Consider the following 13,790-nt stretch of genomic DNA (forward strand, 5'->3'; position numbering starts at 1 on the left):
AGATAAGACGGATGTGACATAATTATGTGACGAGCAGATCCCTAGTGTCAACAAACCTCAGCGTGTTTCCATCGTAGCATGTGGTGGTGGTGTTCCAGTAGAACCTTCAGTGAGTGATTACTGTCGCTTTGGTCAGAGAAACCTGAGAATACAGGTGTAATCTGTAATCTATAATCTGTAATCCAACCTAGGGATCAACCGATACCACTTTTTTCCAGACCAAGTACAAGTACAAGTACTTCCATTTGAGTACTTGCCAATACCAAGTACTGATCCTAGTCCTTAATAATCCCATTCCAGTTGTTAGTTCCTTTTGTAAATGTGCTTTATTGTCGTTGTCATTAGTCTGACTGGAACAAAGTGCTGCTACTGACATTTAATGTGTTGGAATGAGCGTTTGTCAGTTAATCCACCAGGGGGCGCCGCTCTGAATTAACCATACTGGACAAATACCACGAAGAAGAGGAAAGTTTAATGAAGAAGAAAAAAGTCAGTAATAACAAACCTGTAGACGACAGAGGAAACACTACTGTGATACTAATGTTGCAGCGTTTTCTCTGGTAAGGTTTAAAAGTTTAGCTTCAGCAGGAAGAGAAAAGACAAATGAGACACAAGTTTGTTTTTCACTTCTGTTGGCGGCGGTCCGCACCGCAAGGTTCTAATAGTTTTGGATTTTTCATTATGGTTTAGTTTTTATTAATTTTGATTTTTGTTTTCTAAATGCTTGGTTTTAGTTGTAGTTCAGTGGTCTCTTTTCTCTTCTTCTCTGTGCTCCTATTCAAATCAATCCCAGACAGGACTCTGCTGCTTTAGTCTCCATGTTTCCAGGTAGAGTGGGGACCAGAAGACGACTGGAAACCACAAGTGAACACAAGCGACAGACCAAAAAGTGTCGTATGGTGCCACTAGCTAAAATTGCTCGAGCGAAATAAATCGATTTAACATCAATCTGACATTGACAACGACGAAAACGAAGGGAATTTTATCCATAATTTTTATAAGTTTTAGTTAGTTTTGTAAACACACAAAACAGTTTCAGTAAGTTATCTTTTTTTTTTTCTTTTAATTATAGTTTTTATTTATTTCAGTAAACAAAAATGTTTTTTCAATTCTAGTTTTCATCATTTCATTAGTTTTCATTAACGATAACCTTGCTGCACTGCTCTGTACCTCCATAGTATCATCAGTAGGATGGAAACCGGCCCAGCCCTGGGTAGTTGTCCTAAATGTGTAACGTTGTCCATCCAAATGCTTTATGAGATTTGGGAAGAGGTGTAAGTCTGACGGGGCTAGGTCTGGTGAACATGGTGGGTGCAGAACAAGTTGGAAGCCACAGTCCTGAATGGTTGCCATTGCAACCGCTGATGAATGTGCAGGAGCATTGTCCTGGTGAAACAAAGACCCCTTTTGTGATCCTTCCCGGCCTCTTTTTCTTGATGTTCTCGTGTAGGTGCTTCCGTAGGTCAGAGTAGTATTGTCCATTGATGGTACAACCCTTCTGGAGGTAGTCCACCAGTAGCGGAAGGTACGGCCTTTGCCTTCTTTGGGGTTGGTGACATGGGATGTTTCCATAGTTTGGGCTGCTCCTTGGTCTCAGGCTGATGGTGATGGACCCCAGTCTCATCCATAGTCACAAATCGGTCTAAGAAATTGGATGGGTTTGCCTCAAAAAGTGTCAAGTTCTCTGTTGACATTCTGCATTTTTCAGGAAACACTTGATACAGAAAGTTCAGGGACCTGGAAAACTGGGAAAAACATTGATCTGACCAAGAAACTTAGTGGATAGGATTGAGATATGTGAAAGATTTCATGGACCAAATTTGGTCTTCATATCTTAATCCTTTCCGTGTTGGGCTCAAAACTTTTCAGTCGCCCCTCTTATTTTGAAAAATCTCCACACTCTTCACACTCCACACACATTATTCCTCTTCCTCGTACCTGCTGCATTGAACTGTAAATGTCACACAGTCATAAGTGGTATCGGTGCGGTTGTATTGGATTACTTTTACGAGTACAAATACGAGTACACACACTGAGTATTGGAGCCGATGCCCGATACTGTTTTTGAATCGGTGCATCACTAATCCAACCCTTATAGTAAAGAACCGACAACAGCTGGAAAGAGGTTTGTGGACTGAAACTGACTTTGACTCACAATAAAAAGAAGTGGATGCTTGTGATGCATTGTGAAACACCCGCCCCCCCAGACTTGTGATTGGTCAGTATAGAATAGACGGTGCATGTTTGACAGATCGGTCCAAATCCAGACTGTTGTGTCAGACTGAGGGAAGCGGACGGATGGACACGGAACCAGTTTGACCCTGACCAGGTCCAAAAGTGGAGGACCAGAGCAGAATGAACCCAGTCTGATGAACTGCACAGGAAACCAGCAGCACCTACAGGTCATCAGAGGAATTACACAAAGAATGAAACCAGATGATGCTGTTTTCTGTCGTGGTGTGAGTCCTGATCACATATGAGCTCTGGAAGTTCATTTAGTTTTGGATTGGTTTGTTATTCCAGTAGTTTTTCGGTTTTGGCAGAAGCTACTCTTTTGTCAAAGACTTGAAACCAGACAGTTTGATTTGGTGCTTCCATGACGTGAACATACGGACATGTGTGATGTTTCAAAGCCAGTGTTTGTTCTCCTGTGTCTGTGCATGTGAGCTGTTCTTCAAATACGGCTGGAACATGACGAACTGAGGTCCACGTCCTGAACATGAACTGTCAATAAACAGGAACATTTAAACAGCTGTGGTGTGTGCAACTATTAGAAACTAACAGTTCCTTCCAGTACCTGGACCTGGACCAGAGTCCTGGTATGTACTGGTGTGTGTTCACATACGGACATGATCTGTTAGAGCGTTTCTGTGTACAACAAACTGCATTAACTGTGTGACTTTAGAGACTGTTTTTAAATTATATGATTTAAAATGTACGAAGAATACAGTCATAAACCCTGAAGGAACAGTGTAGACCAGTGCAAACTCCTGTTCTTTCAGGTTCCACATTCAGCCTGATTTGATCTGCAGTGGACCAAAGCAGTCAAATAATAACAGTATAACCGATAATTAATGACAACTAACAATTTATGTCTTTTAGTGCAAAAAACCCCACACCATTAAATTATGAAAATACTTACTTTTATAAACTATCCAAACAAAAAAGATGTGAATAACCTGAAAAAACGGACATTTCTTCAGAAAAATCAGTGTAATTTTCTCAGTCTTCTTCCTCCACTTCTCATTAGTCCATGTGCATTCTGGATCAGATCTCCAAAGACACTAAACACTGAGGAACAGGAAGAAAAGAGTTCAAACTGGACTGAATTTAATACAGACATTTCAGGTTGGTCACATTTGTTCAGGTTAGTCACATTTTATTGGTACAGGAGAGTTTGGAAATGGAAAGAGTTTCACAATTTAATGTAATTGTTTTGCACTAAAACAATGACAAACATTTGAAGTTGTCATCATTTACAGATATAATGTAACATTTTTTTCCCATCAAACCCAGTAGTAAATCTGCAGTCCTTCTGTGTGGGTTCTGCTGCTGTTATTATTGGACTGTAGATCAGATTGGTCTGGATGTGGAACCCACACTAAAATGACTTCCACAGCCTGGACTGTGGAATTTATGCACTTTGGAAATTCATCCCAGGGGTCGGATTGGAACCTTTGGAGGGACACATTTGGGCCCTGGTATAGACCTGTTAGTGACGGTGGAGCGCAACCAGTGATTGATTACCAGTGATAAACAATGCTTTTATTTGTTCTGTAGCTGTTAGCTGATGCTTTTGCACACTTTAAACATAAACCATGTGAAAAACATAAAAACCACTGAGCAGCTTTAACCACAGTCAGCAACGCCACAGTCTGAAGCAGGAGGACTAACTCTGTCATGGACCGAGTTCCAACAGGAACAGGTCATGTGGTCTGAGGAGTCCACATGAGACTGGTCCACAGTCTTGGATGCATCAGAGTGTGAATGGAGGTAGAGGTGGATTACCCATCATACCTAGTGCCTCCAGTCTAAGTCTGTGTGGGGGGGTTCTGATCTGGGGTCGGTCCAGGTCTAGGTTCAGTACTGTTCTGTGTCCATAAAATGAGTCCAGCTGAACCTGAATAAACTGAAGACAAGGTCTGAACCCCAGAGTCCAGACCTGAACCCCAGAGTCCGGACCTGATCCACAGAGTCCAGACCCGAACCACAACAAGAATTTTTAGGATGTGCTGGAGAACACTTCAGGGTTAGGGGGTTAGGGGTCAGGGTTAGAGGGTCAGGGTTATGTTGTTACTGTAGTCCCGCCTGGTCCAGGAATGTTCTTCAACTCTAGATGTGATCTCTTCTGGTGACTACAGAAACACTCACCGTCTGTTCGGGTTCTGAAGGAGACAGGATCAGATTCACAGCCCAGTCATTAAAAATTAATTTCTGCTATTTTCTGACAGAACGACGTCAAGAGCAGAGATGAAAGTATGTCTGAAAAGTCTGAGCATTTCTGAGGAGACTGAGAACGTGTGCATTCACACCGAGTACTTTAGAACCCATATCCAGAGGGTTAAGGTCAGGATTAGGGGGTCAGGGTTAGGGTTAGGGAAACAGGAGGTCCATCTTATTCTATATTTGGCCAAAGGGGATTCAAAGTGCACAGCACCTTCTGTTTGGAACTGGAGTCACTGTATGTTCTAAAGGCTGTATTCACACTGGAGGTAAATGTGTCCAAATGTGACCTGGATCTGATCTGATACAGCACTAACCTGCCCAGACCATTGTAATATGTGGTCCTAAATCTGACCCAGACCACTTTCATATGCGGTCCTAAATCTGACCCAGACCACTTTCATATGCGGTCCTAAATCTGACCCAGACCACTTTCATATGCGGTCCTAAATCTGACCCAGACCACTTTCATATGCGATCCTAAATCTGACCCAGACCACTTTCATATGCGGTCCTTCATACAGATTTTCCAATGTGACTTCAGTCTGAACGTCCAGGTCGCATTTATCCGACAATTCTTTGTCCCAGGAGGAGGAGCGGAGGAAAAACAAGCCCCGCCCCTCGCATATATTGTATCTTCTGTTGTCATGGATCCAGCTGATGTCATCATGTCTGTGCGTGTGCTGATGTCAGATCTGCTGTCTCTATATTTGTGACAAGTCTGAAGTAAATTGAAACAAACTTGATGTTTTTATAGACATTTGAAATTTCACACATTATAAGGAAATGGAAAAAAAGATACAAAATTTACTGCAGTTGGATTCCACAATAAATATCATGTTACAGTTAACGACATCATCATCATCGTCGTCATTAACACGTGTCATAACCAGTTCTCCTATTGCATATTCAAGTGCGACGTACAGATGGAATTTTCCTCCAGTTGAACCAAACATTCAGATAAACAGCAGACAGACAATGAAAAATAAATGAGTTTATGTCGTACAAACTGAAAACATGTGAATGCATAGTTTTAATCCATTTGACAGGTTTAAAGGTGTCCAGGCTCAGGACTGGACCGGACCTGCTGTTTACCAGTGCACGCAAATAAAACAGGGTTTGAACACAGGGCTGTATGAGGTCCTTCATCATCAGTACCTGCAGTAGATGGAGGTCAGGTAGTTGAAGCATTAATGATACATGAGGTCACCAGTGGAGATGGAGCAAAACACACACAAGACCAATCCATATTGTATTAGAGTGACCTTAGAGTGACCTCAGAGTGACCCTGCAGACAGACAGACTGACCGTCCTTCAACTGTGTCTGTGACTAAAGCCTGTTCAATGGCTTTAATAGTTCAGATCTGAACTCGTGAGAAAAGGTCGAAGTAATGCAGGCGGTCTGTTAGCCTGTCTGTTACCCCATCTGCTAGCCCATCTGTTAGCCTGTCTGTTACCCCATCTGCTAGCCTGTATGCTAGCCCATCTGTTAGCCCGTCTGCTAGCCTGTTTGTTCGCCTGTTTACTACCTTGTCTGTTAGCCTGTAATGCTAGCTTGTCTGTTAGTCCGTCTATCAGCCTGTATGCTAGCCCGTCTGTTAGCCTGTATGCTACCCTGTCTGTTAACCTGTATGCTAGCTCGTCTGTTAGCCTGTCTGCTGGCCTGTCCATCTGTCTCAAAGAGACATCCATGTGGAATCGCGGGCCTTGAATCCAAATACGAAGGCGGAACTAACAGGTGCCGAGTAAACCAATCCCAGATAAGACAGACATGACGCTTTTGTCACAGAACCTTGTGAATAAAGGGTGTCATCTGGAATTCAATCCTTACTTTGAATCAAAGATCCGACAACAGCTGGAAAGTGTTTCGAGTACCTGGAACTGACTTCGACTCGTTATGTATGTACGTGTGACGCATTATGAAACACCCGCCCCCCAGACTTGTGATTGGTCGGTATAGAATAGATGGCGCGTATTTCACACGTTGGTCCAAATCCAGACTGTTTTGTCAGCGTTGAAGGTTCTAATAGTTTTGGATTTTTCATTATAGTTTAGTTTTATTTAGTTTTGGCTTTTTTTCTCTAATTCAGTTCATTTTAATTCATCTTTAGAGCAGGTTTGCTACTTTTTATTAGTTTACATTATTTTTTTAAATGCTTGTCTTCTTCTCTGTCGTCGTATTCAAATAAATCCCAGACAGGACTCTGCTGCTTTCTCCCAACTGTAGTCTCCATGTTTCCAGGTAGAGTGGGGACCAGAAGACGACTGGAAACCACAAGTGAACACAAGTGATGGACCCTTAAATTTCATATGATGCCACAAGCTAAAATTGCTTGAGGGAAATAAATCTATTTCGTATCAATTCGACATTGACAAAGATGAAAACGAAGGGAATTTTATCCATAATTTTATCCGTTTTAGGTAGTTTTGTAAACACACAATACAGTTTCAGTTAGTTATGTTTTTTTTCTCTTAATTATAGTTTTTATTTATTTCAGTTAACGAAAAGGTTTTTAAAACTCTAGTTTTCGTCATTTTGTTAATTTTTGTTAACGATAATAACCTTGCTGTGGAGAAGGACCTCATACAACTAGACCTCCAAAATATAGAGGGGACCCCTTTAAACCAGCAGAAGACATGCACATGATGAGGACATGAAGACATGAACAGAAAGGATCAGCTCTGAAACAAAGTAAAACAAACTAAAAACCAAGTAAAACAAACTAAAAACAAAGTAAAACCAGACAAAGTAAAGGCTTCCAACACGTTCCATAAATCTGCTTCTTTCAGCTCCTCGTCTATGTTCTTCTGAGGACTTCAGATTCATTTCAGACCAGATGAAGTTTCAGACCCATGGAACAGAATGTCTGATGCTTTAGTGCAGATCCCTTTAGACAGTGGACGACACCCTGAACATACATGTCATCAGAAGGTCTCCGACATCAGAGCTGCTGACCACGCCCCCTTGTCGACGGGCAGGAGCAGACGTTCCATCCAGTGGGACGGCCTGAGTCTGGGAGCAGCAGTTTGAAGATGTGCCAAACGACTTGGACCTAAAGGGGGTCAGATACAAACACCACAACAAACGAACCAGCAGGTTGGACAGTCCAGCAGCAGGACCTGAGCATCGTACCTCCAGAAGGTCCAGCGTACCTCCAGAAGGTCCAGCGAACCTCCAGAAGGTCCAGCGAACCTCCAGAAGGTCCAGCGTACCTACAGAAAGTCCGGCGTACCTACAGAAGGTCCGGCGTACCTCCAGAAGGTCCAGCGAACTTCCAGAAGGTCCAGCGTACCTACAGAAGGCCCGACCAGAACGTACCACAGCAGACACACGCCTTAAATAAGCAGAAGAACGGCGCAGGTGTTGACCAGCTGCTCAGCTCCGAAGCATCCACCATGAAAGCACACGAGTCCAAAGAGAAGCTGGTGGAGCAGATCTGAACAGCAGAATACAGAGGTTCAACCTGAAACCACATGTCCAACAGATTCACTCCAACAGGAACAGACATCTGGACACGTCTTTGACATGACGTCCAGGTTTGACGTCCACAGCGTCGACATTCAGATGTCCATGCACAGGTTCCAGGACATCAGGATGCTGCGTCTGGACATCTGCCACATGACCACCCATTATCTGCAGAAAGCCTGAGTTCCAACTGTCCCACTGTCCCTCTGACAGACGCTGTGCACCACGCAGCTCCACCTGGACCTCAGAAGTTCTGCTGCCTCCTCTTCTTGGCCTCGATGGCGTCCAGGATGGGCTGCCTCTTGGCCTGGTAGCGCTGGTGGATCTCCTCGATCTCCTGCTCCATTTGAGGATCCAGAGAGGCCAGACGGAGGCGGAGCTCCTCCACGGTCCACGTCTGCAACTACACACACACACACAAATACACGGTCAGAATATGCACCCACTGATACCACACACACACACACACACACACACACACACACACACACACACAACCACCACAGGAAGAATACACATGCACTAGGTTTATACTGGGTTTAAACCAGTGGCGGCTGCTTGTCTTCCAGACAGGGGAAGCTCATTGTCGGCTTACATAAAAAAAAAAAATTGTCAAGTTATTTAAACATAAATTCGTCCCTCTGTTCCTTTTCAAGAAAATGCTCAGTGACCTTATCGTACCAAGTAAACAAGAAAACGTTGAAATTATGTTAAATTGAAAAAAGGAAGTACAATGAGTGTGTTTTATTTACGGTGCAAGAAATGAACAGTTCATTTGGTTTCTCTGATTTCCCAGCAGAATGTGTGACGGTATTAAACTGAACTGTGTCAGTGAAGGAGCAGATCTGAAAACAGCTGTCAATCAAATGGGATTCAGCCTTTCGACCGATCCTCCAATCAGCACGCGGAAGCTCAGCGTCCGGCCCGGCCAAGCTCCGCCCACAGCTCCATTCACCCCCAGAGACGCCGAGTGTCCGGGGGCGGGACAACACAGTGGCATTTATCCAATGATGGTCCAGTTTAGAGTCGTTGAAAAAACCAGTTCCACTCAGTCCCATTGAAGTGCATGGACGCTGAGCGTCTACGGACAAATGCACTGAGCAGAGATGGAGGAGAAAACACAGACATGGGAATGGAGGAGAAGTGAACAACATCCAGTCCACTGATCTGGGATCAAACTGATTCTGAACCAACTGGTCTGTGAGATGAACGTGTTCCAACACATTTGGAGTCAATGAAATGAAAACAACTGAACAGATCTGAGCATTTAATGGGAGTCATTTTAGGAGAAGATGAGCTTCCACTGCAGTCTGACACTAAACACCTGTGGATTATACTGGGTTTAAACTGGGTTACACAAGACTGGACCCTTCAGAACATCTGTAGCAGGTCCTCAAACCCCTCACATACGGCACAGAAGAGGATCTATTTGGAGGCGTTTCTCAGTCTCTTGTATTGACATTCATTCCACCTCAGCCTCAGATCAGGACCAGATGTCTGCTTCAGAGTTCCCCCACGGGACCCCCCCCCAACCCCCCAGCTTTTACCAGCAGCACTTCGCTCTCCAGCTATTTATTACCCACAATCGATGGAGCTAAAATAACACTGGCGTCCTCGTCCGCTAGACAGATAACCATGAAGACACAAGGATGGGTTCCAGGTCTGGACTTAGACCAGGGTCAGGGTCAAGTCCACACTGACACTTGAAACCTCCTTCATCTGACACCGTGGCCTTATTTACTCTTTCATAAGCCAAATAAAAACAGCTGTGACCTTTAGGAGACACACATTAGAGCGTCTCAGGTCCAGGTCTGGGTCCAGGTCCTTCTTCTAGGGCCAGTTTCTGAGGTCCAAGATGGATCCACATGTCTCCTCCCATCATTTGACCCAGAACCATCGAGTTTTGAACAACTGAAACCGTTCAAACCCATCTGTCACATAGTCCTGCTTTAATTCAACACTTCATGAAATTTAAAAAAAAAAAGTCTTCATTTGCTTTTTAAAAATGTAAATGTCTATATGTGGACTTTTCTACATTGGAACCATCACTTACTGCTTTAAACTTTCACACAAACACTAATGAGTCTTAGTTTCAGTTCAGTGTTTGTTCTATGTTCAGTTGGATTCAGACTGAACTGACTGGTTTACAGATGGTACTGGACTGGTTTACAGATGGTACTGGACTGGTTTACTGGGGTTCAGAATCAGGGCTGGGAATCTAAGGGTACCTGACGATGCAATACGATACGATGCAATACGATACAATACACAGCTCACGATCACGATAACACCTCAATACAGCGATACTGCAATTATCAATATATTGCTCTTAATAACCTATGATATATCCATGTGTTTATAAGAGTGAAACTAAAACAAATAAAAACATAAATGTCATACTTTGTTTTGCATCATAATTGACTCAGAGTCCAAACAGTAATAGAGTAAAAACACCTACAGTGTTTTAGTTCAACAGAACCCTAACCCTAACACTACCACTAACTCTAATATTAACTCTAACACTAACATTACCACAAACCCTAACACTAACTCTAACCCTAATGCTAAGACTAACTCTAACCCAAACACTAAGTCTAATGCTAACTCTAACCCTATGGTTCTGAAATAAAGGACATGTTTGTCATTTTCACACACGTCTGTTTCACATTTTTACTATATTTTTCACCTGTTCAAATTATAACAGTTTAATCAAATTGAGGACAGTAATCAATAGATAATATTAATGATCACATCATTACAAACATAATTTTGAGGTGCAGCTGTATTTAATATTCACCCAGAGACATGATCAGTTATTGGGTTCAGAGGTTTAAAACTCTTAAATCCACACAGAGCCTGAGGACATGTTCGGGACTTTAAAGTTTGTGTCCCCCATGAACAAAGGAACACAAACCCCTCTACCTGCCACTGCTGGAAAAAAAACCTTAAAGAAAGACTGAAATGACAAAAATCTATGATTGCGATTATCTGCACAGCCTTAAATACGTCTGTACTGTCCTGAAGATGTAAGAGGAGAGATGTGAAGAGAGAGAGCATGGAAGCAAAAGGAGATGGAAAAAGAAAAACAGGAGCGCAAGAATAAAAATAGAGAAGAGGTGGAAAAAAATAGCACAAAGGGCAGAGGAGAGAAAACAGCAATTGGGGAAGATTGGTTGTTCTGCATCTCCTCGTCATGAATAATGGAGTTTAGTGGTTTTCCTCCACATGTTCTATTCTGCATTGTCCCCACAGTGAACAGCAAAGACTGAAGGAATGAAGAAAACAGTTAATATTAGTCTGAACAGCTGGACAGACAGGAAAATACTGTAAAACACTAAATATTAGTCTGACACAGACAGGAAAATACTATAAAAACTAAATATTTTCATAACATATATCAATAATATTTAGTGTTTTACAGTATTTTCATGTCTATCTCAGACTAGTATTTAGTCTGACAGACATGAAAATACTGTAAAACAGTTCATTCACAGTTCAGGATATGGACAAAAACTGCTGTTGGTCATTTATGCAGATCTACAAATGAGCACATCTATAACCTCTCTGGATTTCAGAATCCACTCTACAACCAAAAGCAGGAACCTGAACCTGAGCAGGTCTCAGACCTTCGTAGAGTAGATGTCAAAGACAGTCGTATTTAAAGCAGTCTGATGGAAACAAAGGCTTTTCGACATGACTGTCCTGTATTAGAAAACAATATCTGACAGCAAAATGCAAAAATAGAGTGGACTGATCTAAAATTAAACCCAACGGCTGTAGAACTGTCAACAAACTGCCTACAAGTATTTACAATCCAACAAAGAAGGAGCTTTTCATCCACATATTTACCAGTCTGGGATGAATGAACTGAACTGGACTGGTTCTGTTGGGTGAGGTGGGACTTGGGTGGTTCAGAGTCTGAGTAAAACTTATACAGAAGGACAAAGTCCTATCCAAAGACCATACTAATAATCATCAGTAAATGACCTGAGGTTCGTTAGCAAAATAAATGTACATCTGATCATTGCTCTTGTAGAATTTACTTACAGTTCTAAGTGCAAATACTTTCCTAAGTTTTCCTACATAAATCTTTTTTTTTTTTTTTCTTCAGTGTATATCTATGTATCTATATCTCTACATCTTACCACAGAAACAGACCCAACAGTCCATTAAAGTCCACATTTGTAAAGGTTCAACAAGAACTATTGGGACCGGAAACAGAAGTCTGTACTTCTAGGTGATCATCAGCACAAACACACATGGATTCTGTTCTCCATGAGCAGAACATGAAGGGTGGACTGGTATAAGGAACCACCTTTGCTTAACACTTACAGACCCAAACGTCCACCTTTAACCCTTACAGACCCAAACGTCCTCCTTTAACCCTTACAGACCCAAACGTCCTCCTTTAACCCTTACAGACCCAAACGTCCTCCTTTAACCCTTACAGACCCAAACGTCCACCTTTAACCCTTACAGACCCAAACGTCCTCCTTTAACCCTTAAAGACCCAAACGCTCACCTTTAAACTAAACCATCTACTGATCTAAACTGTTTAATTCCTGTTGCTCCATTAATCCTATCAATCCTTGTCAATAATTGGTGTCAAATACAGTTCTTCATCTTTTCATGGTCATCTGATATGACTATATTTGGACATTCAGAGGCAATGTAGTTACCGTGGAAACACCATCATCTTCTCCAACATTGATTCCCCAGTCAAACCCATGGAATTGGATCAATGACAGTGGATGGACACACTGGGTTTATGATCAGATAATGACAGACTGGACAGAAAAAGACACTGTTTATTCAGTTTTCTGTTTCTGATACAATAACCATCAACTTTAATTTGAGCTTTAATGAACATCTACATGATCAGTGAATTAAATATAGGAAAATACAGGATTTACACTGAAAAACGTAAAATACTGAGCATAATATCCTAATAAATGGTGATAAATCACTTAAGATTAAATGCAGAGAAAACCTGGAGTGGGAGCTGCCATAAAAGTAGCGCTGGGTCTTTATGAGTTAAAAAAAAAATCACATATTTAAAATTTAATTCCAGCTGCAGCCATTTGTCCCACTTCAACATTTGCAGTTAGGACAAACAAGCACTCACTCTGACAATGGTTCCACCAGACCCTAAAGGTACTTAGCAGAAATACATTATTAAAACAAGTGTTCAGAGAACGCCAACCTCCGCCAAGCACCCCGAACGGTGTGCATGTGTGGATCAACTATTTCTGTTGAAATTCAACAGTTTCCAGGTTGTTCCATACAGCAGAAAAAGTTGAATCTTGGTCCCAGTCATGTGTCTGTCAAATTAGATTCAATTCACATCAATATTTGTTGAGTTCTAATTTTAAATGTGTGGGAAATGGGATTTTCAATGTTCAATGTAAATGTCCACAGAGTCCACATTCCACAGTGGATGTGGACAATTTTGTGCCAGACACAAGATATTGTTCTAAGTTATGGGTGGATCTAATTGGAGGCTAATCGGAGTCGTTTTGAATTTTTGATGAATTTTGGAAAGTGTCTCAATGATGACAGATGGAAAATTGTAGATGTTGTGACCTTGCTGAGACCTTGAACTTTGGCCTACTGGGACCAAAATGGAATGGGTTGGTCCCAGGGCCTAGGCCTATCTGTGGGGAAGATTTGGGAAAGATGGGTGGAAGAGTTTTCCCCTCAAGTTGCTGTGACGGGGTTCCTCAGGATGAAAGGAAAAATAATGGCGTAGTCGAGAAAAAAAAAAAGATTTTTAAGTGATTTATTGTGCTCGTCTTCTCAAGGTGCAAAAATTAGTGCTCAGTACAAAGTATGAAAAAATAACATTTACAATCGTAGAGAAAAAAATACTTCTTCAGTGTAA

General features: G+C 42.0%; 1 protein-coding gene across 1 annotated transcript in view; it reads right to left on the bottom strand.

The window, feature by feature from the left end:
- Positions 1-6,890: 6,890 nt before the first annotated feature.
- Positions 6,891-13,790, bottom strand: part of LOC115419989 (serine/threonine-protein kinase 3/4-like) — a 34,495-nt gene continuing 27,595 nt past the window's right edge. The window contains exon 11 of the mRNA XM_030135085.1: positions 6,891-8,312. Coding sequence (XP_029990945.1) covers positions 8,154-8,312 — 159 coding nt within the window. The 3' untranslated portion in view covers positions 6,891-8,153. The remainder of the gene's footprint in view (positions 8,313-13,790) is intronic.

This window comes from Sphaeramia orbicularis, chromosome 5, assembly GCF_902148855.1.
Source record: "Sphaeramia orbicularis chromosome 5, fSphaOr1.1, whole genome shotgun sequence".
Classification (NCBI taxonomy): Eukaryota; Metazoa; Chordata; class Actinopteri; order Kurtiformes; family Apogonidae; genus Sphaeramia; species Sphaeramia orbicularis.